Source organism: Triturus cristatus, chromosome 9 (assembly GCF_964204655.1).
Source record: "Triturus cristatus chromosome 9, aTriCri1.1, whole genome shotgun sequence".
NCBI lineage: Eukaryota > Metazoa > Chordata > Amphibia > Caudata > Salamandridae > Triturus > Triturus cristatus.
In genome coordinates this window covers 383088903-383115558 of record NC_140592.1, presented here as the reverse complement: position 1 = coordinate 383115558, position 26656 = coordinate 383088903, and the positions used below count along the sequence as shown (strand labels likewise).

The window sequence follows — 26656 nt, the reverse complement described above, 5'->3', positions numbered from 1 at the left end:
TGAAACTCACTCACACGTTGTGAAGAAACGATGGCAATGAGGAACATGGTATTGAAAGTAAGGAGCCGTAAAGGATACATGTGAAGCAGCTCAAACGGAGTGCACATCAGATAAGTCAGGACCAGATTATGGTCCTATTGGGGCATGACAAAAGAAGAAGTGGGAAATCTGTTGCAGTCCTTGCAAAAATCGCATCATAACCAGTGACTTAAAAATCGAGTGCTGATCCGGCCCCCCTAAGAAGGCCGAAAGATAGCCTTTAACTGTGGTGAAAGCAAAGCCTTGCCGGGGAAGAGGTACAACAAATAACAGAACAGTAAATAATCCAGTCTGGAGGGGGTCATTCTGGTGTGTGCTGCACCAAGTCACAAATTTGTCCCAACGACAGGCCTATACAGTTTCCATTGCGAGGCGACTGGCTGGCAATATGACCACACCTGGAGGATGGATAGGAAGTGATCAGCTGTCACCAATCAATCTCCACGCATTAAGATGAAGATTGCAAAGACCCAGGTACAGAACCCTGCCCTGTTGCTGTGACAACAGGTCCTCCTATTGAGGCAGCCTGATTACAGGACATATGCTCAAGCCCGGAGTCACTAGGATGACTGGGTCTAGGTCATTCCTGATCTTCCTGAGAACTCAGGGCAGTAGCGGTATCGGCGGAAAGGCATACAGGAGTTCTGCCTTCCACTTGAGGTGAAACACGTCTCAGAATGAGATACACCTTGGAAACTACAAAGTGAAGAACGTCTGCCATTGCACGTTCTTGGATGTAGCAGGTCAAGGCTTCCCCCATTCGCAGAAGAGACAATGCGCCAACTCTGGGTGTGATGGCCATTCGTGTTCCGCTAGGCATCGATGGCTGAGCTTGTCTGCCCTGGCATTCAACGACCCTGTCAGGTGGTTTACCACCAGGAAAATTGCTTGATGGCCCAGTCATTTCCAGAGGCGCAAGGACTCCTGACACAGGACCTGTGACCTCACCCAGCCTTGTTTGTTGCAGTACCACCTGGCAGCAGTGTTGTCCGTGAGTACCTCTACCAGCCTCCTCTTGCTGGAGGGCAGAAAGGTTTTCAACATCCAGGGGATGCCCTTAGCTCCTGAAGGTTGATGTGGAGCTGGGACTCTGCCAGAGGCCAAAGGCCTCTGATTTCCAACTCCCCCAGATGGCTGCCCCAACCCTGAAGCGATGCATTGGTCACCAATGTCAGCTCTCGGTGGGGAAGGGAGAAGGGTCAGGCAATGACCCATTGGCAGCCCAGTAACTACCACTGCAGATCTTTTGCAGTTTCTTCCGAAATCTGAATGTGGAGACAAAGATCCCCCGGATGCTAGCCTACTGGGACTTCAGATCCCACTGCACTATCCGCAAATGGCACCTGGCGTCCTCCTTCAGCAGGTTGCAGGAGGTCAGCAGTCTGAGTAGCCTCATAGGCAACCCCAATGAAATCCAGCACCGAGCCTGAAAGTTCGGGATCATAGCCTGAATGTCCTGGACTCTCTTTCCCAGGGGAAAGGCATGAAACTGAACCATGTCTAGAATTGCTCTGCTACAGGAGAGCATCTGAGGAGTCAGGTGTGACTTTGGTTGACAGTGAACCCCCAAGACGACATGAGGTTTGCCATAGTCTGTAGGTGGTGATGACTAATGGGCGAGCTGGCCTATAACAAATAATCGCCGGGCTAGGGGAAGAGTGGCACCCCAGACTTCCAAAGGTATGCTGCCACCACCACCATCACCCGAAGGGTGCTGGTAGGACCAAAGGAGAGAAGAGTGAACTGAAAATGCTCCTCTCCCATTACGGAACGCAGACAGTGCTGATGGGCTGGCAGGACAGGAATATGGAAACAGGCATCCTACTGGTCCAATGCTACCATCCAGTCTCCAGGGTCGAGGACAGACAAGACATGGGCCAGCGTAAGCATTTTGAACTTCTCCTTCCGGAGCAAGGCATTGAGAGGGCACAGATCTAGAATAGATGGAAGATCTATGTCTTTCTTGGGCACCAGAAAGTCGTGGGAATAACAGCCACATCCTACTTCTGGCAACAACACTCTCTCAAAAGCGCTTTTGGCCAAAACGTCTTGCACTTCCTCCTGCAAAATTGAGAGATGGTCCTCGGTCAGTCACTGAAGGGATGGTAGAAAGTGCGGGGGAAAAGAGAGAAAGGATAAGGTGTACCCCAAGAACAAGCTGTAGAACCAACATGTCGCAGTGACAATTTAGGGTGGCTGTGTCCCTGCAAGGGTACTCTAAAGGTGTTTGGCAGGTGGGGCTGAAGGTGGTGCAGCAGGCTGGGCGGTGCGTTGATCTTACCCATTGGGGCAGTAGGCACCACGGTCTTTACTGTGAAACTGCTGGGTTCCTGGTGGGGTTTGGATGGATTTGAGGTAAGGAAACACCTCAGCCAAAGCTGTGAAACAAACAGTGGAACTGGTGTGGTGGTGAGGCAGGGCGGAAAGGCCCAGAGAGTGAACAGTAGCCTTGCTCTCCTTAAAGCGCTCAAGAGAAAATTCAGCTTTTTCCCTGAACAGGCGCGTCCCATCAAAGGGAATTTCCATTAGGGAGGACTGGACATTGCCAGAGAACCCAGTCGTTCGCAGCCACACAAGGTGGCAAATCATGGCCCGCCCGATGGAATCGGTGGTGTCCAAGCCTCAATGAATTGTGAATTTGGCAGCATCACAACTATCTTGAATTGCCTGATATATTACAAGGCAAAGGTCTTTGGGCACACCAGAGAGGACTTGTGCCACTGAATCACAAAGGACGTTAGTAGCGTCCCAACAAACAGCTGGAATTAATGGATAAGATGGCAAAGCTAGTAGAAAAAAAGACACACAAATTTCCACTCGCATAGACTCCCTATAAGGGTGAGTGGTGGGAAGCATGTCCAGGTTAGAGCGGCTGTTGGAAGCCTGCACCATTAGGCTTTTTGGCGAGGGATGTTGCGAAAGAAAAGCTAAGTCACCAGGACATTAGTTTTAACCTCCAAGGTGGGGAGCTGGAGGTCAAGAGCTTCAGCCACCGTATGCATCACCATGGTGTACGAAGTGCAATCCTCTGTGGCTGGTCCAGAGGAAGAAAAAAGACCAGTTTCTGGGGAGGTATCGAGGCCACTAGCCTCCTGTAACTTCTCGTACCTGTTGTTATCTTGGTAGGGTTGAGCGCACTCATCACTCGGGTCATGAGTGGGGGAAGCGGAGCCACGGGATGATTCAGGAGTGATGTGGGTTGAGGTCAGACTATTGTCAGAGAGGACAAACAGTGCCACTTCTTAAGGAGACGAAGTATGCATCAGCGTTGACGTGCCCCGGACCGGTGTGGATCTTGTTGCTGACAGCAAAGTCGGAGGCAATACAAGTGTGGAGAGTCCAACTGACCATACGGGCAAACCCATTGTTGGTGTCACAGGTGGAAGGCCTCTTAGCTCCTTGAGGCCCAAAGGATCGCCAGAGGGAGTCGGAAGGAATCCAAAGAGCTGAAACATGGCTGTGTGGAACTCTTCTATCTGATGTGGTGTGGCTGAAGGCTCTGGAAGCTAGGATTGGGCAGGAACTAGCTGTGGGATCGTCTTTGAAGTTGGTCGACTTCAGGAGCGAGATCGAGAATGGTGGCACGACCACTAGCTTGCTCAGGCGAATGCGGGTGGTGTGAGGGAGCAGAATCCCTTTTTGATTTTTTGTGTTGCTTACGCTTATCTGAGGGTGATGAGGACCAACCTATGGAGTGCCTCTGTTGATTCCAGGAATGGGACCGAGAGTGGGCCTTGGGCATGGAGTGCGATTTAGAATGCTCCCAGCGGGGAGTCTTCTTATGCTTGGCAACGTTAAGATTCCCTTAGCATTCCCTGATGGGATTCAGGTTCATAGACAAACAGTTGCCGCAGGTCTTGGAGTCATGGCTTGACCCCATGCACCAAAGGCACACCTGATGTGGATCTGTCCCACACATTTGTTTACGACAGTCCTACAGGACTTGAAATCTGTTGTTTTAGGAGGTGACAGCCATTGAACATTAGACATGTAAAATATCGGTATAAGTGTCTCAGATAAATGAGAGGGAGCTCTGGATCTATGTCTCATGGAGTAGGAAGAAAGGAACAGAATCCGCGTGCAAGAGTGGTGCCTTTGCAGCACGTCATTTCCGGAGCGGAATGGTGTTAGTGCAGAGTCGCGTGGCGCAACCTTCCAGTATGCAGAGGTAATGCAAAAAAGTTTCTGGATGCAGTCTGCCTCCTGGGGAATATTCAAAAGGTGAGGAATCTGCAGCTAGAAGTCTTCATCAGAAATTCACTTTCACTTTATTGACAACTGAGACTGAGATGAGGGTTGCTCAGCAGCTAGCAATAGAGCCTAGCGTGTTCATGCACTTACTTCAGAAATGTGCATTGTCTCCATTTGCAGGCAGATTTCAAGTGGGTCCCAATCACCTCCCTTCCTTCAGGAGATACCATTGCAACCATTTATAGAACAAATTGGAGTTGGGCCCCTTTGGCTTAAGTCCTTTAGGGAACACCAGTCTGTAGAGTCATTTTAAGCTGGCTATTACATCAGTAGAAACAAGTATAATAATGCTACACAGAACAACATATATTTTCAAAGAATTTGAACCAGAGATACACACTATGACTCACCTTTACAAGCGCTGATCATCTGCAGCACCATCTCGGCAGCGCCGCGGTTGTGCAGGCGGGATTGTTGGTACAGCAACTTCTGTTTCTCCATCTCTTTTTCCTACATTTAAGAGGAAATGGGAAAATCACAGGGGAAAAACTGACACGAAGGTAACCCATCAGCAAGGTATTTGTACTAACAACACAAGTCAAGCGTATACAAACCTCAAACGGAATCTCGGTCTCTTCTCCTTCTCCACCTTCCTCTCCACCTTCTTCAATGTGACAGCTCTAATGATTGAAGAACAAACAAGGCTATATTAAAGTATGGTATTTCTCAAACACATGCTGTACTATGAGTGAACTCTGTATACTTTCATAGACTCTTAACATGGTCCTTCTTTGCTTCAGGTCTTGTTGATTTAATCTGCTACAGTCTCATTCCCACTGTGCTGCTGCTGGGGATCCAAGTGCTGGAATAGTACATGGGATATGACATAGGATGCTATTGATGAGGGCCTCACTGCTGAAATAAGACATAGCAGGGGACTCAATACAGAGAAGGAATGGGAAGCAATTGAGGGTGATAGATTAACATTTGGGGAGGGGAGATGTCCAACTAGTGCTATAGTAATGCTATTGCTTTCTTGGCAGTTTCCTTACACAGAACCACAGAACAAGAACAGCAACTGGGACAAGCTGGCCACGGCGTCACATACCTTTGCCATAATATCAGCGTAAGCCATGTAAAGATAATCTTCGTCCAGTTTGCTGTAAGAACAGAGAAATTGAGCCCATTAGAAGTGAATCACTGCACTGTATATGCGTCACTGCAAAATCTTCCGCCTTTTGACGTTTACTGCATCACAAGCAGTGTCATAACAACTGTGGCAGAAGTGGATAAGGTCAGTTCTAAAATATAAGTACCACATTCACTACATGCACATTGGTTCTCCAAGCCGGTTGTGACCTGTGGAGTGTCACAGCTTCTACACATAGAGGGATCTGCAGGACAACTCTAAAGTTGGCATGACCACAACAGGGGCAATATTACAGCTATGCCAAAATTGCAGCCCACAATGCAAGTTCTGAGCTAGGCTGCATCACAGTGCACAGTTTCTTTAAAGTACTCTTCAAACTTCATATGAAGAATTTATTTTAATTAATTCTGCACATCTTTAAAAATAAATTATGTGCAACTTATAATAAGATGTCCTAACTGTGTGTTTTTAAACACACATTTATGTTAAAGACTTTGGAGCAGGTTTAAATGAAATAAGCACAAGCTCCTCCAAACTAGTGAAACTTGGGTCTGCAATGGAAATGTTTGGAAAGTCATATTCCGGGCAACTGAAAGGTGCTTTGATGCCTTAGGGAAGAGAGGTGTGAATTGCACAAGTGTCATTTAACAACAGCAAGTATTTAATATTAAAAGAAATAGTAGGTATTCCCTGAAAAGATTGTGTGTGATTTTTAAAGACTTGCATACATTCATGGACTTCCATGCCTTCTTGAATGATTCAGTACATATAATCTTTATCAGTTACGGGAATTCTTCAAATAATTTAAATCTAATCTGTGTTCCGTCTGAAGGATTGTTGTTTAAAATTCTGTTCTATTTATGTACAACATTTATAGAACTGTTCTTGGAGTTTTGGAGAATGTTGTGCTTTTCTTAATAAATCTTTCTGGAAATTTTTTAAAGGACACTGCATGGTTTCTCTGGCCTTTCTGAAAGTGAGAGCGCTATCAGAAAGTCGGAAATGTTATTCATTTCTGATCTCATTTAAAATAATCAACCAATCCAAGATTGTGTGCAATTCAATATATTGTGAGCACTGTTTAAAATAAAATGTGTACATCCTACGATAACACGTTTGAAATAAATCTACACATTTAAAAGAATAGATCATTCATGCTTTAAAACACATCCTTTGTGCCTTCTCGGACAGTATATACACTACTACAAAGAACAGAAAGCATTTTTAGAACTGTTATGCACACATTTTTAAGAATTAGGAAGTATTTTAAAATTCTCTTCTAAACAATTTGGGGCACTGAATTGATGACAACTATCTTAAAGAGTTCAGCCGATTTTTTAAATGATTCAGCAATGTTTCACTCAGATGCTGAGTACCTGTTTACATAGGAAAGAGATGTATTTACTTAAAAAATATTTTTACTGCATTGAAACTATGTATTTTTTCAGTAAGGTGCAATCCTATATGTTCTTGGCAAGAATACTTAATGCAACACAAACTACACAGAGAGTTAGAAAAATAGGTATAAGCAAGCAATGTTTTAGAATATAGCAATAAAATACCCCAGTAAACTTACATGCAATGTTACCAAAGTGCAGATAGGAGGAATTTGTGAGCTACTGAAACATTTGTAAATTACAACTGTGGTGAGTTAACAGGTTACTTCTACCTACAGACTCCTCCCCTTTGACTTTTCCATGGCAGACTGGATCTGAAACCTATGTCATACTTCTCTGGCGCTGGAAGGTGGCACTGGGTCCATCTCAACACTGGAAGTGGACATGTGGTGCAGTCAATGAAGCCATAAAGCAGGCACTTTGTGGACTCAATGTCAGTTCCATTTTTACAATGCCTTTAGATGTGGGTCTGGAGCTTCACTCTTCACCTCACATGAGAAAAGAGATTTGGTGCTTGTAGGAAGATGGAAGTCTTTGCAGATGTACCCCCACTCTTTGCTCCCATTTGATGTGCTTGATGCTGGTTTTTCGACTCTGACAGAGCACTGCAGCCTGTTAACCTGGCTCCAGTGCCAGTGTTCTTTCCCCTAAAACTGTCATGTTCAATTGTAACCCAACTGGCAAGGACTTTAGCACCCTTGTAAGCCCCTAGTAAATGGTACCCTCGTACCCCTATTACCTAGGGCATGGTTCTAAAGAGGGTCTCTAAGGGCTGCAGCATGAACTGTACCACCGTAAGGGACCTTCACGAACACTACATGCAGACTGCCACTGCAGACTGTGTAAAAAGGTGCAAGTCCTTCTGAAAACATGACATAGCACACACCCTGTGTGCCATGCCCACAGACACTGCATGCAATATATGTAAGCCACTCCTACAGCAAGCCTAAAAAGCCCTAAGGCAGGGTGTATTATATTACATGTGAGGGTACATCTGCATGTGCAGATATGCCCCTGTGACGTCTAGTTCCATTGCTAGATATTTCAAGTGATCAGGGAGCCATGTTAAGTATATGTACCGGGCACTAGTCATTATGAGTTACCCAACTCCATAATGGCTTCACTGAAAATAATGGTGTTTCGAATCAAATGCCTCGTCTTGCCAAATCCATACAGATGCCAGTATCGGATTTGTCCTGACATGCACCCAAAAGGTGTGCCTTGAAACCTACTAGTCTCTTAGTGTCCTGCCACCACAGACGAGTTTCTGACCCCCTGTAGGTGAGAGCCGGCACTCTCTGTGGTCAGGAAACAATGCCTCCTCCGGAGAAGGTGTTATCACCTCCTCCAGCAGGATGGCTAGTGGATCTGCATACCAAGGCCAGAGGCTTCAAAGCGTCTGCCACATTTAATAAGCAACCCTAACTTCCTCCAGACCTGGAGAATGCCAACACCTGGTCTGAGACCCATTTGGCACCAAGACCGGTGGGAAATTAGCTATGTAGTAGGCGTGTTGCACCTCCAGGCTAGTCGCACCCCTAAGGTGGGCTACCTGATGTGCTCCACGAAAGAAGAGTTCCACCATCTTGTGTTTGGTGGAATTTGGAACTCTGGGACAGGGTTATCCCCACTCCCCACAGGACGTGGTCATATACAGTGTGTAGTGAACCCAGGGGTAAGCAGCCCATTGGCTACTCCCCTTCATTCCCCTTAAAACCATTGAATGTAGTAGTTAGGTGGAACTGGACACTAGACTCAGATTCGTCTGCCTGAAAGAAGAAGAGGGACAAAGAATAGCACCAGACTTGGCGTAAATCCTTGCCTGGCTGCTGATGTCCCAACAATCACAAAGACCGACTCGTCCAGAAGTGGAACAGTCTCCTCAAACCCTTGTAGGTCTGCCAAGCACTTCATCGATCCAGTAATATCTCCCTTGGAAAGGAGGAGCCACTTCCCTGCACCTGCAAGTGCTGATCGCATCTGCCTGGTACACTGTTTTGCTGACCATCGGGTCCACCGAGGGAGCAACTCACCAAGAAGACGTCACCAAGTGTCCAGGAGGTCAGCAGCATCTATCCATCCAGACCTTGAGATGTTGAGCCTTCCCAGAACCTCTCTGCACCAATTCAATTTAAAAATGTGATATTTTATATGGAATGTTGCAAAGTTGATTCTGTAAAATCTGTCGTAAATGTGACTTCTGTGCTTTCTCTGAGGTGAATTTGTAATCTGTTGCAGATTTGACTTCTGTGCTTTCTCAGAGGAGATTTTGTTGGACTTCCGATTTTTCAGTGGTGTATAGAGATTCTACTGAAGAACCAGATTATCCTTACGCTATTCAACTTTATTATGTCTTGGCCTGTTTGGTCTCTTACCCTCACCCTTTACCAGCCTATCCGGCTTAGCTGAACACTCACCTTTTCTCAGTCAGGGCTGTCCGGCTGAAATGCAAGATCAGTTGGTGCAAAGGATCTGGCTTCTTCTCCATCTCCTCTTCTTCTTCCTCTTCTTCTTGGCCCGATCGCTAAAGGGGTACAGAAAGTTTAGGGAAAGGATAGTCGCCAATACCAACAATGATCCTTTACTTGTATCCTTATATTACATCTTAAAATTCATACCTCTATATTTGTACATTTGTGGCAGAAACACAACATCAAAAAGGTGCTGCTTTCCCTCCATATTGTCCTTTTGGAACCACTATGGTACTTCCCTCTATGTGTGAATTTAGGAATAAAACCTACCTACAACTTGCACAAAACTAAGCAGAAGGACAGATCAGCAGAGTAACAGTATATAAGAACAAGTTACTTACCTTCGGTAATACCTTATCTGGTAGAGACTCTATCTAGCCTCAAATTCCTTACCTTAGAATTATCCCCAGGCGTCAGACTGGATCTGGAATTTGTTTCGGGAACATTACCCCTACATGCTGGTAGGTGGCATTGTTCAGCTCCATATGGCATTGTCTGCGTCGGAAGTGACGTGCGCGGTGCCTATATAAGCACCAACCCAGCATACTGACATCAGATAATCTCCATGCATGAAGGTGGAGCATTGGCATGTTCGGGTGAAGAACCCTCCCCTGCTGCTGGGACAGATGATCCCCTTGAAGGGGCACCCTGATTGGAGGATTGATGACCATGCTCAACAGCTCGGGAGACCAGTCTCTCTGAGCCCAGTCCGTTCCTGATCTTCTTGAGAATTCTGGGCAGGAGTGGTATGGGTGGAAAGGCGTACAGGAGGCCTGAGCTCCAATCAGGATGTAACAATGCCTTGGAATGAGAGCCGCCTTGGAAACCCCAGCGTGCAGAACTGCTGACATTGCACGTTTTCGGAGGTGGCAAACACAACTAACCAAAGTTCTCCCCACTGTTGAAAGAGACCTTGCACTACCTCAGGATTAACACAACATTTGTGATCTGTTCGTGTATCTTCAGCTGAGTTTGTCCACTTTGGCATGAGGAGATCACGACAGGTGTTGAACCAAAAAGTAAACGCTCTGATGTTCCAGCCATGTCCAGAGACGCATCTGTCACTACTGCCAGATCTGGTTGGGGAAGGGAAAGGGGTCTGCCGCTGACCCAACATCAGTTTGTTAACCACTGCTGCAGATCTTTTGCAGTGGCTTCCGAGATCTGGACCATGTCAGAGAGATTCCCCTGATGTTGCACCCACTGGAACTTCAGGTCCTACTGCAGGTCCTGCATGTGCCAAAGGGTGTGTGTCGCAAACAGGATGCAGGAGGCCATGTGGTCCAGCAGCCTCAGAGTCAGTTTCACTGAAATCCAGGATAGAGATTGAAACATCAGTATGATAGCCTGAATATCCTGGACTCGCCGTTTAGGAAGATAAGCCCAAAACTGCACTGTGTCCAGAACAGGACTGATGAAAGGCAGCATCTGAGAAGGGGTCAGGTGTGACTTGAGCACATTTATAGTGATCCCCAGTGAGTGCAGGAGGTCAGTTGTAGTTTGGAGGTGGGAGATGACTGCCAGGGACAAGCCTGCCTTCAACAGCCAATCATGGAGACAGGGGAAGACTGGCACCCCTGATCTCTGCAGGTGAGCTGCAACCACCGCCTTCTTCTTGGTGAACACCCGAGGGGATCTGGAAAGGCCAAAAGGGAGCACAGGGAACTGAAAGTGCTTGTGGCCCACCATGAACCACAGGTAATATCTGTGGGCAAGCAGAACGGGGATGTGAAAGTAAGTGTCCTGCAAGTCCAATTCTACTATCCAGTCTCCCGGGTCAAGGGCAGACAGGACTTGGGCGAGCGTGACCATTTTGAATTTCTTCTTTTTTATGAAGAAATTGAGAGGGCGCGGGTCTATGATAGGACAAAGTCTTCTGTCCTTCTTGGGCACCATAGAGAAACAACTTTATTGGCATTTTTATATTTCTCATTTATACAATTCCAGGAGTATTACAGTCAGTCTCTTCACGTCACAGAAACCGTTGACAAATTACAAATCAACAATATAGTATAAATTTTGATTTCGTACACAGTCAATATTCCAGATTTGTACACTATTCCCATTATTTCCACTCCTTAGTACTTTTCCCTTTTCGTTTGCTTTTCTTGTAATTTATTTTTTTAAACAGATTTTATTAGTATATTTTCGTTATTGCATCACTCCTTATGGATACATACAAGCACTATCACATCATTAACTTTTACAAATACAATTAAACAACTAAACAACCCCAATGAACTAGTATGTAACCTTTGCATATAGTGTTGCTAGGTACAATCCATAGTTCGAACGTTTTGCCTCAACATATACATCATCTCTGAGCATCATATGACTGAATGTCAGAATCAATAGCATCCGTCATCGTTATTTGCCTTGGTAGAACCAACCTACGATAGTCCACCCATCTTTGCCAAATTTTTGGGTGCTTCTGAGGGCACCCCGAGACTGGAAAATTGGGATCTCCAAGCCCATACAAAAGTCCATTCCACTTTTCCAGGCCCTAATAGTAATAGGTGCCTCTAATCTCCATGACCTAGCAATGTCTTGTTTGGCGATAGTAAGCACCAGCCAGAGGAGGTGGTGTTTGTATTTGTTGCCCCCAACCGTATCTGTTATATGTAATAGTGTGAGTCTAGGGAACCTAGGTAGCTCCCATCCAAGTATTTTGGCTAGGTATGTCAATAACCCAGACCAGAACCCATCCAGTGCTGTACAGGGCCAAACTATGTGTATAAAAGTGCTGTCTTCGTCTTGACATCACAAGCATATGGGGAAGTCAATCAGGCCCGCTCGCCACAGCCTATACCATGTATAATATGCCTTATGTAAATACTTAAACTGAATGAGTTGTAGTCGGGAGGATATGGATGCTCCTCGGGGGGACTCCAGACCCTCCGTCCAGTCATCTGTATCTAGGGGGCCAATGTCTGTTTGCCAGTCAGTGTCTTGAGTGTTGTAGCGCTGTAAGTGATGAGGGATTGATATATTTTGGATATCTTATGCTCACCTAGTTCTTACATGAGAAGTTTGCCCTCTAACGGATTGAATTCTGGAAGTGACTCAAGTTTATCAATATGTGGCGTGATAGCGTCACACAGCTGTAAATATTTATAAAATTGGGAATTATGCATGGAGAATTCTTCTTTTAGGGCTTGAAATGATCTGAGGACTGTGCCGTGTATTATATCGCCAAGTGTAGAGATTCCAATACCATTCCATCCACGAAAACCCTGGAGTCCCACCAGCTGGGATAGGAGTTGATTATGCCATAGTGGAGTTTCACGAGTAAGACGCCCCCACCATCCAATTCGTCGAAGTGACTGTCACCAGGCAAGGACTACTACTCTAGCAGCAGGTAACAGAGAGCGAAGATTCGATCTACTATAGAGATAGGATGTAAATGTCGGATCGTTCATTATCCAGCGTTCTACTGCATAAGCCGAATCATCATTGGGCCCATAGCGCCAATCATTTATAACCGGAAGGTGAGATGCCGCATAGTAGGCCTGCATGTCTGCCGCCGCGATGCCACTACAATACATTGACTGGAAACATGTGAGAAGCGCTACCCAGGATGCACCTCCCCCCCCATAAGAATTTCCCCAAAAGGCATTTGTTAGATCTGGGGGTCTCAAGTTGGCAGAGGTATACACCTTAGACCAAATAGGGACCCTTGCTTCTAGTCAGGGTACAGGGACACACACGGTAGATAACCCCTGCTCACCCTCTAGGTAGCTTGGCTCGAGCAGACAGGCTTATCCCCAAGGCAATGTGTAAGGTATTTGCACGTAGACACCACAATGATCCCCCCTCCGCACACCACAAACTTAGACCACACAGGTGAGTTATATCAAAAATAATATATCTTTATCTAGTTTCCGCAGTTGAAATCAAGCATCACAGGTTTACACAATATTCGTTTTCTTGGTTGGTCGGGATCGTAAGACGATAGTCTCTAGTCTCTTGTGTGATTCGATACTCACTGAGAATGAATCAGTTTGTAGGCTCTTGATATTTAGGCAGCTACGTTGCTCCGGCGGTGTCGCTGCACTCGTTGTACAAGCGCTCCTCGGGCTGTTCGGTGCAAGAATTCCACAACTCCCTCGACGAGCCCCCAGTGACGATGTCAACGTCACCGGAGTCAGCCACTCACAGCGCGGCTTCGTAGAGCAGGGAAGTACGACTCTCGATCTGCTTCAGGCCTCCGGGTCGCGGCAAGGCACGTGCCGATGAGCACGTCGATCTTCTTGATGCGGCAACCGGTGTCAGGCCCGGGTCAGTGCGGTACTCTCCAGCAAGACAGAGAGCAGCCAGCCCACCTCACAGGCAGATGTTGAGAAGCTTGGTAGAACAGTCCACGGTCCCTGCGGCACACAGCAGCGCAGGGGGGACACAGCAGAGTCTTGAGTTCTTGGCAACCTTTCTATCCCTGAGTTGCGAAACAGGAGGCCAGCTCTTCTCAGGCCCTTGGAGATTCAGTTGAAGACACAGCACACAGCAAAGTCTTGTTTGGTCAAGTGGGTAGGGTCAGCACACAGCAAGACCCCTTCTCCTCCTCAGCTTCAGTTGTACAGCAGAACAGGTCAGCCTTTAGAGCACACAGCACGACAATCTTCCTTTAGTTCTTCAGCGGTCCGTCTTTCAGCAGAGGTACCTCTTGATGGCAGAATCTAAAAATCTGTTGTCAGGGGTCGTGTACTTATACCCCTAGAAGTATTTGAAGTCTTTGTGCAAGTGGGTCCTGAGCACGGTCTGATCCAGTTCTGGGTGTCGCTGGAGCACTTTGTTTTCCTGGCCTCTACATTCTTTTCAGAGTGAGGGGCAGAGTCGTCAGCCGCCCAGCAGGAGGTGGAGCCAGCAGAGTGGCAGGCAGGCACAGCCCTATTCAATCCCAGGTGCTATCTCCTCCCTCCACTCTCCTTGCAAATGTCGCCATTCAGCAGAGGGCTGACTCAGCCAACCTCCCGGGGGATCCCCAGCCCCTGTCACTCTCAAGCCAGACAGTCAATCCACAAGCACGCCCAGGCACACAGAAGGGTCAGACAAGAGAACAGCTACTCTCTAAAAAGTACTATTCTCCAACTCAGGATTTAGAAACAACCTCTCCTAAAAGATGTGTTATTAAATGCTGAGCTCAGGGATAACAAACACTCATGTCTTATCTTGTTCCTATGAGAAGATAGGCGGATAGCCATTGGCACCAGCCTCCCCCATGATAGCCTATGGAGCAAGATAACCTTGCAGCAGTGAACACACAAAATGGCCGTTGTTCACTACCAGAACATGTTACCTGCACTAGTACATGCTCTACCTTTTACATACACTGCACCCTGCCCAGGGGGGTACCTTGGGCCTTCCATAGGGATGACTGACGTGTATGAAAAGGGAAGGGTTAGGCCCGGTCAGTGTGGACACTGGCCAGGAAGACATGGCAGTCCGGGGACTGCAGGCAGGCCTGCGGGGGCAGGCCTGAGACACTGTTTTAGAGCTACACAGGTGGGTGGCGCAATCAGCGCTGCAGACCCACTAGTAGCATCTGTCATCACCAGCCCTGGCACACACAGTGCACTTTACTAGGGACTTCATGGTGATACAGATATGCCAATCAGGTATATCCAATCAATATGATATTTTACACAGGGAGCACTTACACTCTGGCACTGATTAGCAGTGGCAGAGTGTCCAAAGCATCTAAACCAGCAAAAACGAAATCCATCACAGCATCAAAAATCCAGGTAGCAGAGGCAAAAGATAGGGGAAAAACCCACGCCAAGGATGTCAGGTCTAACACGTGTCCCCTCCAGCTGAAAGTGGGGAGAACTACCCACCCTCTTGGGAGTTCTCATCGCTAAGGCGGAAAAACCTGGACAGACCATCAGCATTGGCGTGCTCTGTACCGGGACGGTGTTCCACCGTAAAGTCCATTCCCTGTAGGGAGATGGACCACCTCAACAGTTTTGGATTTTCGCCCCTCATCTGCATTAACCATCTGAGGGGCCTGTGGTCGGTCTGAACACGGAAGTGAGTCCCAAACAGGTAGGGCCTCAGCTTCTTCAGGGCCCAGACCACAGCAAATGCTTCCCTTTCAATAGCGCTCCACCTCTGTTCCCTGGGAAGTAGCCTTCTACTAATGAAAGCTACGGGTTGGTCCCCGCCCTCGTCGTCCATCTGTGAGAGTACTGCTCCCACACCCTGCTCTGAAGCGTCTGTTTGCACTACTAACTCACTCGAAAAGTCAGGCGCCTTAAGCACCGGTGCTGTGCACATTGCAGTTTTCAGGGCATCAAAAGCAGTTTGACAGGCCTCGGTCCAATTCACTTTCCTGGGCTGATTTCTAGAGGTTAGTTCTGTCAAGGGGGCAACAATGGTGTCGTATCCCTTGATGAACCGTCTGTAATACCCGGTGAGTCCTAGAAAGGCTCTCACCTCTCTCTGCGTCTTGGGAGGTTCCCAAGCCAGAATGGTATCGATCTTCGCCTGTAGGGGCGCCACCTGGCCGCTCCCCACCTGGTGTCCCAAATACACCACCGATCCCTGCCCTATCTGGCACTTACTGGCCTTGATAGTGAGGCCTGCCTTCTGCAGCGCCCTCAACACTTCACAGAGGTGTTGCAAGTGTTCCTCCCAAGTGGAGCTGAACACAGCAATGTCATCCAGGTACGCGGCGCTGAATTGCTCCAGCCCGGTCAGTACCCGGTTGACCAGTCTCTGGAAGGTGGCAGGGGCATTTTTCAATCCAAAGGGCATGACGCGAAACTGGAAGTGCCCCTCTGGCGTGGAAAATGCCGACCTCTCCTTTGCCCCTTCAGTTAAGGCAATCTGCCAGTACCCCGAAGTCAAATCGAAGGTGCTGAGGTACCTGGCAGCTCCCAACCGATCCACGAGCTCATCAGCTCTGGGGATGGGGTGCGCGTCAGTCTTGGTGACCGCATTGAGCCCGCCGTAGTCCACGCAAAACCGAAGTTCTGACGGGCCACCGGGTGTAGCAGATTTCTTGGGAACGAGGACCACTGGGCTAGCCCAGGGACTGCTAGAGGGCTCAATTACCCCTAACGCCAACATCTTGGAAACTTCTTCCTTGATGCTGGCCCTGACCTTGTCAGCTACTCTGTAAAACTTCTGTTTCACAGGCAGGCTATCTCCAGTGTCCACATCATGGACGCACCAATTGGTGACACCTGGGGTCAGGGAGAACAGGGAGGCAAACTGACCCAACACCTGGCGACAGTCTCTCTGCTGCTCTGGGGTCAGGGTGGGCAAGAGGACCACACCATCCACTGACCCGTCTTGCTCCTTGGTTGCCAGGAGGTCAGGGAGAGGATCACTATCCTCTTCCCCACCGTCATCTGTAGCCATGAGCATCGTCACTTCAGACCTCTCGAAGTGGGGTTTGAGGCGGTTCACATGCAAGACTCTAAGGGGCTGCCTAGGAGTCTTCATGTTGATCAGGTAGGTCACCTCACTCTTGCGCTCTACCACCTCATATGGCCCGGTCCACTTGTCACGGAGCGCACAAGGCTCCACCGGCGCCATTACCCACACTTTCTGCCCAGGATGAAATTCTACCAGAGTGGTATTCTGGTCATACCATCTTTTCATCTCCTCCTGGCTGGCTTCTAGGTTCTCCTGAGCGAGCTTCCTGAAGCGCTGGGTTTGGTTGCGGATGGCCAGCACATAGCTGAACACATCCTGGGGGGTTTTCCCACGGGATTTCTCCCACTCCTCCTTCACCAGTGTGAGAGGTCCTCTAACAGGGTGGCCATACAGCAGTTCAAAGGGGCTGAACCCTAAGGACTTCTGAGGCACCTCCCTGTAGGCAAACAACAGGCATGGTAACAAGACGTCCCACTTCCGTCTCATGGGCTCCGCTAGGCCCATAATCATACCTTTCAGGGTGCGGTTGAACCTTTCAACCAACCCATTTCCTTGAGGGTGGTAAGGAGTGGTGAACTTATAAGTTACTCCACACTCCTCCCACAGAGACTTCATATACCTAGAGATGAAGTTGGTACCCCGGTCGGAGACCACCTCTCGGGGGAACCCCACACGGGAAAAGATCCCCATCAATGCACGGCCCACCACGGGTGCTGTGATTGTCCTGAGAGGGACTGCTTCCGGGTACCGAGTGGCGTGATCCACAAAGACCGGGATAAACCTGTTGCCTAAGGCGGTCTTGGGATCCAGGGGCCCTACGATATCAATGCCCACCCGCTCGAAAGGGGTGCTCACTACAGGAAACGGCTGGAGGGGCGCCACGCACTTCCCTCCGCTCTTACCACTGGCTTGACAGGTTTGGCAAGACTTACAAAAGGTACCGACGTGCTTCTTCATCTGGGGCCAGCAGAAGTGGGTGACAAGCCTGTGATAGGTCTTGTCTTGCCCCAGATGTCCTGCGAGAGGCACGTCGTGAGCCAGACCCAGTAAGAAGTTCCTGAAGCGCTCGGGTACCACCAGCACACGGGCTGCACCGGGCTCAGCGAACTTAGGCTCACTATACAGTAAGTCATCCTCCCAGTAAATCAAATGTTCCTTGGACCCTAGGCCTGCTGCCTGGTCTGCAGCCTGCTGCCGCACACCGACGAGAGAAGGGCACTCCTTCTGAGCCTGGCAGAATTCCTCCCTGGAGGGGCCACCCTCTTGCTGCCAATGGGTCAGCTCAGGCAACTCCCCCAGTTCGGCCACCTGCTCCCCTGTAGGTTCCAGGGCATCCCCCTCAGGTTCTGCTTCCTCCTGGACCGTGGGAACAGTGGGGGCCGGTTTCCCGCGCCCTCTGCCCCTTCCTCTGCTGGCAGGTTCCTGGGCCACTGTTCCAGGCTCCAGTTCTACTAATCCACCCTTACTGTCTGTCATGGCACGTGTGGATACACAGATCCACGCTGGCAGTCCTAACATCTCCAAGTGAGTTCTGTGCTCTACGTCCTTCCATGGAGAGCTCTCCAGGTCGTTACCCAACAGACAATCTACCGGCAAGGCATCACTGACACAGACTTCCAAGGTACCAGAGACTCCCCCCCATGTAAAGGGAACACGCGCCATCTTGCAGAGGCGCACTGAAGTGTCAGCGGCCACTACTGGGCGGAGCACATTGGGAATGACTTGCTCTTCAGACACCCACTGACACCTGACAGATGTCACACTAGCTCCGGTGTCTCTCAGAGCCTCTATCTCCCTCCCATTGATGGTCACCTTTTGCCCGTATTTCTTAGGGTTAGCGGGTATCAAGGTATCCTGGACCATCTCTTGGTCTCCTAAAGAGACAAGGGTCATCATAGCTAATCCCTCTTCCCCACTGGAAATCAAATCCCCTCCCAAAGCTACACTAGCTAACCCTGGGACTGGAGCAGCAGCTGGTGCTGGGGGTTTCTTGGGACACTTAGGGGCGATGTGCCCCACTTCCCTACAAGCATAGCAAGTAGGCGGTGGTCTGTTGCCCTTAGGGGGCCAAGACCTCTTAGGCTTGGGGGCCTGGGACTCCTTCTCCTGGGAACTGTTTTGGTGCCCTTTAGAGAACTCCTTACTGTTACCCTTGTCCTCCCCACCTTTCTGCTGGGGACCCTGTCCACCCTTGGCTGGCATACTTACCACCCCTTTGTTGACCCTGGTGCTAGTCCAGCGGTCTGCCTCTTTAGCAAGCTCACTGGGATCAGTTAACTTGCTGTCTAAAAGATGCTGGCGCAGCTCTGGAACACATAGACTACTCAAGTGCTCCCAACTAATCAAGTGACACAACCCCACATAATCAGTAACTTTGCTGCCCTTTATCCAACCTTCCAGTGCACGCGTGTACATACTCACACACTCCACCTACGTACTTGAATCAAGTTTCTTGAAGTTCCTAAACTTCTGGCAGTACTGTTCTGGTGTAAGCCCATACCTGAGGCATAAGGCCTCCTTCATAGTGGGGTAGGTTAAGGTCCCTGCTGCTTCTAAGGGTGCTAAGACATCCCTCCCAGAGGCCTCAAAATGCTTCCACAAACCTGCTCCCCAACTCTTCTCAGGCACTTCATTCATCTTCAAGGCAAGCTCATAGGATCTAAACCACGCATAGATATCCTCACCCCTCTAATAATTCTGCACCAAATCTTTCGGTATGTATACTTTACCCGCCTGTACTGGTTGTGCGCTGCCACCATTCGGACTGGACACTACTTGTTTGGCTTTAATGTCCAGCTCCCTCATGCTCAACTCATGAGCCAACTGGAGTTTCTTCTCTTCCAAAGCGAGAGCATTCCTCCTCTCCTCCGCCTCTTTCTCACTGTCAAGGCGCAGTTTCCTTTCTTCCGCTTGAGCTTTGAGTTTAAAAAGTTCAATCTCTTGGGCCCTAACCCTCTGGTTTTCCTCCAGCTCCTCTGGAGAGAGGCTCCTACTGGAATGGGCGCTGCCAGCCCTAGACGCTGGCCTATTCACTGGCAGATCATCGGATCCAAATCCGTGCTCCGGTGTGCCATCCCCTTCAGTAGTTTCCTCGGTTGCGCCATTCTTGGCCTCCCACCAGGCCCTTAGAATTTCTGTAGCTCCGTCTTGTTGGCGCCGCCCTTCACTGGGCATCCAAGCTGCTTGCAGAATTGTTTTAGTTGATCCTTCTTGTACGTGAGCAACTTTTCTACTTCAAATTGCAATTCCGCCTCCTCACCTACTCCATTCAGAGACATGATGCTTCGTCAATCCTCCAAGAATAGTCTTTGCAAAAACTTCGTGCGATGCAACTGCTTACTAGATTAGTGATGTACGAAGAATCACTGCAGGTCAAGTGCAAATACTGGTTCTAATCCGCACCGCTGACCACCAATGTTAGATCTGGGGGTCTCTAGTTGGCAGAGGTATACACCTTAGACCAAATAGGGACCCTTGCTTCTAGTCAGGGTACAGGGACACACACGGTAGATAACCCCTGCTCACCCTCTAGGTAGCTTGGCTCGAGCAGACAGGCTTATCCCCGAGGCAATGTGTAAGGTATTTGCACGTAGACACCACAATGATCCCCCCTCCGCACACCACAAACTTAGACCACACAGGTGAGTTATATCAAAAATAATATATCTTTATCTAGTTTCCGCAGTTGAAATCAAGCATCACAGGTTTACACAATATTCGCTTTCTTGGTTGGTCGGGATCGTAAGACGATAGTCTCTAGTCTCTTGTGTGATTCGATACTCACTGAGAATGAATCAGTTTGTAGGCTCTTGATGTTTAGGCAGCTACGTTGCTCCGGCGGTGTCGCTGCACTCGTTGTACAAGTGCTCCTCGGGCTGTTCGGTGCAAGGATTCCACAACTCCCTCGACGAGCCCCCAGTGACGATGTCGACGTCACCGGAGTCAGCCACTCACAGCGCGGCTTCGTAGAGCAGGGAAGTACGACTCTCGATCTGCTTCAGGCCTCCGGGTCGCGGCAAGGCAAGTGCCGATGAGCACGTCGATCTTCTTGATGCGGCAACCGGTGTCAGGCCCGGGTCAGTGCGGTACTCTCCAGCAAGACAGAGAGCAGCCAGCCCACCTCACAGGCAGATGTTGAGAAGCTTGGTAGAACAGTCCACGGTCCCTGCGGCACACAGCAGCGCAGGGGGGACACAGCAGAGTCTTGAGTTCTTGGCAACCTTTCTATCCCTGAGTTGCGAAACAGGAGGCCAGCTCTTCTCAGGCCCTTGGAGATTCAGTTGAAGACACAGCACACAGCAAAGTCTTGTTTGGTCAAGTGGGTAGGGTCAGCACACAGCAAGACCCCTTCTCCTCCTCAGCTTCAGTTGTACAGCAGAACAGGTCAGCCTTTAGAGCACACAGCACGGCAATCTTCCTTTAGTTCTTCAGCAGTCCGTCTTTCAGCAGAGGTTCCTCTTGATGGCAGAATCTAAAAATCTGTTGTCAGGGGTCGTGTACTTATACCCCTACAAGTCTTTGAAGTCTTTGTGCAAGTGGGTCCTGAGCCCGGTCTGATCCAGTTCTGGGTGTCGCTGGAGCACTTTGTTTTCCTGGCCTCTACATTCTTTTCAGAGTGAGGGGCAGAGTCGTCAGCCGCCCAGCAGGAGGTGGAGCCAGCAGAGTGGCAGGCAGGCACAGCCCTATTCAATCCCAGGTGCTATCTCCTCCCTCCACTCTCCTTGCAAATGTCGCCATTCAGCAGAGGGCTGACTCAGCCAACCTCCCGGGGGATCCCCAGCCCCTGTCACTCTCAAGCCAGACAGTCAATCCACAAGCACGCCCAGGCACACAGAAGGGTCAGACAAGAGAACAGCTACTCTCTAAAAAGTACTATTCTCCAACTCAGGATTTAGAAACAACCTCTCCTAAAAGATGTGTTATTAAATGCTGAGCTCAGGGATAACAAACACTCATGTCTTATCTTGTTCCTATGAGAAGATAGGCGGATAGCCATTGGCACCAGCCTCCCCCATGATAGCCTATGGAGCAAAATAACCTTGCAGCAGTGAACACACAAAATGGCCGTTGTTCACTACCAGAACATGTTACCTGCACTAGTACATGCTCTACCTTTTACATACACTGCACCCTGCCCAGGGGGGTACCTTGGGCCTTCCATAGGGATGACTGACGTGTATGAAAAGGGAAGGGTTAGGCCCGGTCAGTGTGGACACTGGCCAGGAAGACATGGCAGTCCGGGGACTGCAGGCAGGCCTGCGGGGGCAGGCCTGAGACACTGTTTTAGAGCTACACAGGTGGGTGGCGCAATCAGCGCTGCAGACCCACTAGTAGCATCTGTCATCACCAGCCCTGGCACACACAGTGCACTTTACTAGGGACTTCATGGTGATACAGATATGCCAATCAGGTATATCCAATCAATATGATATTTTACACAGGGAGCACTTACACTCTGGCACTGATTAGCAGTGGCAGAGTGTCCAAAGCATCTAAACCAGAAAAAACGAAATCCATCACAGCATCGAAAATCCAGGTAGCAGAGGCAAAAGATAGGGGAAAAATCCACGCCAAGGATGTCAGGTCTAACAGCATTGATATGTTTGAACCAGGTAGATGGGATAGGGTGTGGGTGGTTCTGTAGGAGGTAGAGCAGCTGAGGCAGAGAGACCATCTTGAAAATGGCGGATCTCCCGTAAAGAGATAGTGGAAGTCCCGCCCAGAGCCGAGTGTTGGCTCGCACCTTTTTAGTAACAACGCTTAGATTCTGTTCCCAGGGGACTCAGACAGCAATACACCTAAGTACATCAGTCCATCTGTTGCCAGTATAAGATTTTGGGCCCAATTGTTATGCCCCAGGGAGCCCCACAGAGGCCAAATAGTGGACTTCTGGGGGTTCAGATACACTCATGAGGTCTCCCCGAATTTCCGCATAACCTGCAGTATTCTAGGACCAGTTTTATAGGGATCTGTGAGGAAGAATAATATACTGTCAGCGTATAGTGCTATACAATCTGATATGTCCGCCGTCCATTTAAAGCCTCTGATTAGCGCATCTTTTCAGACCCACATAGCCAGCAGCTCGATGGCCAATGCAAAAAGGAGACGGGATAGAGGACACCGTGGTTTGCCTACATAATTGATACAATAAATTGATGGATTTTTCACCCCATTGATATATTCGGCTTTGAGTTGCCAACCATGTTCATTTGGCCTTTTCCATTAATATGCTTTGATATTGTTGCTGGGTAAGCCATAGATTCCTGCTGGTGGTATGAGTTTCACCATCCTGACAACGTCTTTCCTGTGCCGTTATCTATGCTTCTAAATGTGAAGTGTCAAGCATTTGAAGTTTACGCTCTGCAGCTGTGTAACCAATGTCTACCCCACGCAATGTGGGTTTCATGGCTTGCCACAGTATCTCTAAAGAGGAGGCACTATCAACATTTAGGGCAAAGTATTCAACCACAGCTTTGTGCAAGTGAACTCTGTATTTCTGGTTGTGCATGTGCCATGGGGAACAGTCTCCATCGAAATTAACATCGGCATGGGCCGATTAAAAGTGTAGTCATGGTTGGGGAATGATCAGATAGCCCGTGGGGTAGGGCTTAGGCGGCCGTTAGCCTCTGGATATGATTCCCTGGGATAAATGTGTAATTGAGCCGAGAGAAGGTATTATGAATGGCGGTATATTCGTGTGGATGGAACGCCCTCCATTTATCAACCCATCCCAGCATGTTTGCCAGAGAGAATAGTCTAGAGTCCCTTGTCCTCTCCGTGGCCCTCGGAGGTCACCCTCTATCAGCAGTGATATGCATTACATCATTCCAGTCACCCCCCATAATTGTAAGGCAGTCCAGAAGATGCACCCACATATCCATCAGACACTCCATGAATGTTTGAGAAAGAGGGGGAGGGACGGAAATGCTGCCTATTACTATGCGTTCTCCATAGACAGTCCCTTGGACGATAATGTACCTCCCATGTGTGTCTGTCCATTGACGTGTGCATACGAATATTATTCTGTGATGTATCAATAAAGGCACCCCTCTGGAGCACGAGCGAAACCCGCATGGAATACCTGACTATAGTCATAGCGGGCTAAACAGGGCATCTTGGTACCCATAAGACGTGTTTCCTGCAACATTATTATATCAGCGCTATACCGCTTTGCCGGATGGAGTACTGAGCCCCGTTTAATTTTATCAAGCATGCCCCTGACATTCCGGCTTAAGGCGCGTAGTTGACCCTGTGGGGCTTCAGTTATTAGAGATGGCATTGACAAATACGAAACATTTATATGGATGGGATCGCACAGTAAGGCATCTATCTAGCACTACAGATTCAAAGCATTGGGCAAAAACAAAAAACAATAAGCGAACTAATATTCCAACCCGCCCCCACCCCAATACCTCCGGGAATTAGAAGCATCTTTCGCGGATGAACCACCATATCGACCCCAATGGGGGTTTGACGGTACTTTTCTCCAATGGATCCCCGAGCACCTATAGGCCATAATGGCAACTGTTAAGAGAGGGAGTGCAGGTTCAAATGTTCCAGCCCAAGAGTCACTATCAGTTGCTGCATTGATTTCGATAGATATTTTTCTGTTTAGTTCCCATTAGCCCAAGTTCCGGATAATTTGTGCTGTGTTGGAGTGCCCTGCTGCAGGTATGTCCTCGTTTTCGTCGTCTTGTCTCTTGGATTGCCAAGTGGACCTGGAAGGGTGTCGCTGTTTGACCTTTGACTGTATTCACTGAATGAGGAATCCTAGTCGTGGCGAGGAGGAGTGTGGGTTTAGTTCGTACTTGTTCATCTGTCCAACTGAATACAGCTTCCGGTGCATCAAAGAATAGAGTGTGTGAGTTATAGACAACTCGCAATCTAGCAGGAAACTGGAGGGAATATATAATTTTACATTCCACAGCTGCACTTGGGCTGCCTTGAAGGATTGCCTCTGCCGTAGGACCATTCTCGTGTAACCACAAAATATCATGATTCTCTGAGAGTGGTAAAATAGGTCTTCTTTTAAGCTGGCATGTTTGAGTACTGAGTCACAATCGTGATAATTAAGGATATGCGCTATTATGGGCCGTGGGCGTGCCTCGGGAGGTGGGCGCTGCAGCAGGGCCTTGTGTGCACGCTCTACAATGAAACATGTGGAAAGGGCGTTCTTTGGCATCCATGAGGCCAAACACTCCAAAGTGAACTTTTCTGTGTCTTTGCCTTTGCAGTTTTCAGGGAAGCCCACCAGGCGTAGGTTGTTTCTGCGGGTCCGCCCCTCTGCGTCCTCCACCCATGTTGCGAGGCCTTTGGTAAGTTTCTCTAGGGAGGTGACCTTTGTCTGCAGTATAGAAACTGCATTTTCCACTCCTGAGACCCTGGTCTCTGCCTCTGTGAGGCGCTCGACAGCCCCCCTGAGGTCCTGGCAGAGTAGCGACACCTCTGAGACAACCACACCTATTTGAGTTTCTAGTGTCACTCTTGTTTGGGAGATTGCTACCAGTATCACCGTGTTGTCTGGTGGGATAGTAGAGCCCCCTTCAGATTCGGTAGTTTTGGTTCCAGCCCCAGTGTACTTATACATGGTGCTCTGTTTGGCGGCACCTCCAGACGTTTTGTCTTTCATCATGGTGAATATATAGAATGGGGCGTGTCTGAGAGCTACGATTATTCAATCTCGTTGTACTGTCAGGAATATGCTGAGGGTCTCTCCCCCACATCACAAGTCGCAACCAACATTAGCCCGACCGCTTCCGTGAGTGTAGGGTAGTGCCCTGTCCCCTATTGGGCGCCTCCTACAGATTTGCCCTCAGGCGATGGTGCTCCCCTATGGGGCCAGCAACACTAGTCCAGTTTGTATTGGGCCAGGTGATGGTCTCTTATATATGCCCTCGCTGTGCGTAGTTTCTATGCCTATTCTCACTAGAGCCACACTGCAATTGTTTTTTTAATGGCCCCATATGTTACTGCTGCAAGGCAGTATGGTCATCAAATAAAGCAGTGTCAGCCAGTCCCTCACAAGCAGTCTACTCGAGCTGTAGGCGTGAATCCCAGGCAGTCTACATCAAACAATGGGGCCCATTCACCGGACCGCCCTCTGACTCTTCTGCCGCGCAGACTTCACGTCCCTTTAATTATGGCCCTGCAGTCCCCATGAGAGGATCGGATTCACCCCAGGACTCGAGCCGGCCCGGCCCTATGCAGGCGTGCCGAGCGCAGCACCCTGCTCAGGCCAGGCCGCAGCCGGCAATCCCCACTCACCGGGTGTTCCAAACTTTGCCACAGGCCTGCTCCTCTGTCTCGCTCTTTATTGCAAGATTGCGGCGGTTATAGTTTCACGACGCGGCCACTGTTTCTTCTTTGGCCTACGCGGTACTTGCAGCTACATCAGCCATGGGCTGTAGTCAGCGTCTGCCCGACGTGGGTACGCCTCCTGGCTTGCCTTCGATCCACGATTCCTGCGTCGGGTTGCGTTCCGGACTTCCAGCCGTCACCATCGAGTGTTTCCCTGACACCCAGCCCACACCTCTGCGGGCTGATTTGTGGGTATGGGGCAGCTAACTATCTCGGGTTCCGGCGGATTTTGTACTGGGCTGGCGGAGCTGCTCTAGCGTGCATCCGCCATGATGGCCTGCTTAGCCACACCCCTTTTCTTATAATTTTAACTCGTGCCAACATTAACCCTCAACTCCCCCTCCCCCCTAATGGATGTCTGCTCCACGTCTTTGTGTCTACCTTATGTCTGATCTGATCACACAGGAAGTAATCAGTGGTCTTGTGCTTTACCCTGATTATACGCATCCTCGTGTCCATGTACTTAACCAGGAGGGGTCCTTAAGTCCATGATCATTGCTGTCCAGGCTCTGATGTCATTGTCTAACTTGTCGTCTTTGCGAACCTGCTTCATACTAACTTTCTCTGCCGTTGCCTATTCGAATTTGTCCTCTAACCACATTTCACACTTTGGGGGTGTCGGATTCAACCATGCAATCGCAATACGCCTTTTTGCTAATATTAATCCTAATAGT

At 49.0% G+C, this 26656-nt stretch overlaps 1 protein-coding gene across 5 annotated transcripts in view; it reads right to left on the bottom strand.

Annotated features, from left to right (window-relative positions):
* RYR1 (ryanodine receptor 1) overlaps positions 1-26656 on the bottom strand; it is a 1245571-nt gene that overhangs the window by 295057 nt on the left and 923858 nt on the right. For all 5 annotated transcript variants that reach the window (XM_085625233.1, XM_085625235.1, XM_085625236.1 and 2 more), the window contains 4 exons: positions 9195-9301; positions 5339-5390; positions 4845-4910; positions 4641-4740 (listed from right to left, as the gene is read on the bottom strand). In XM_085625233.1, the coding sequence (XP_085481359.1) occupies positions 4641-4740; positions 4845-4910; positions 5339-5390; positions 9195-9301 (325 nt within the window). The remainder of the gene's footprint in view (positions 1-4640; positions 4741-4844; positions 4911-5338; positions 5391-9194; positions 9302-26656) is intronic.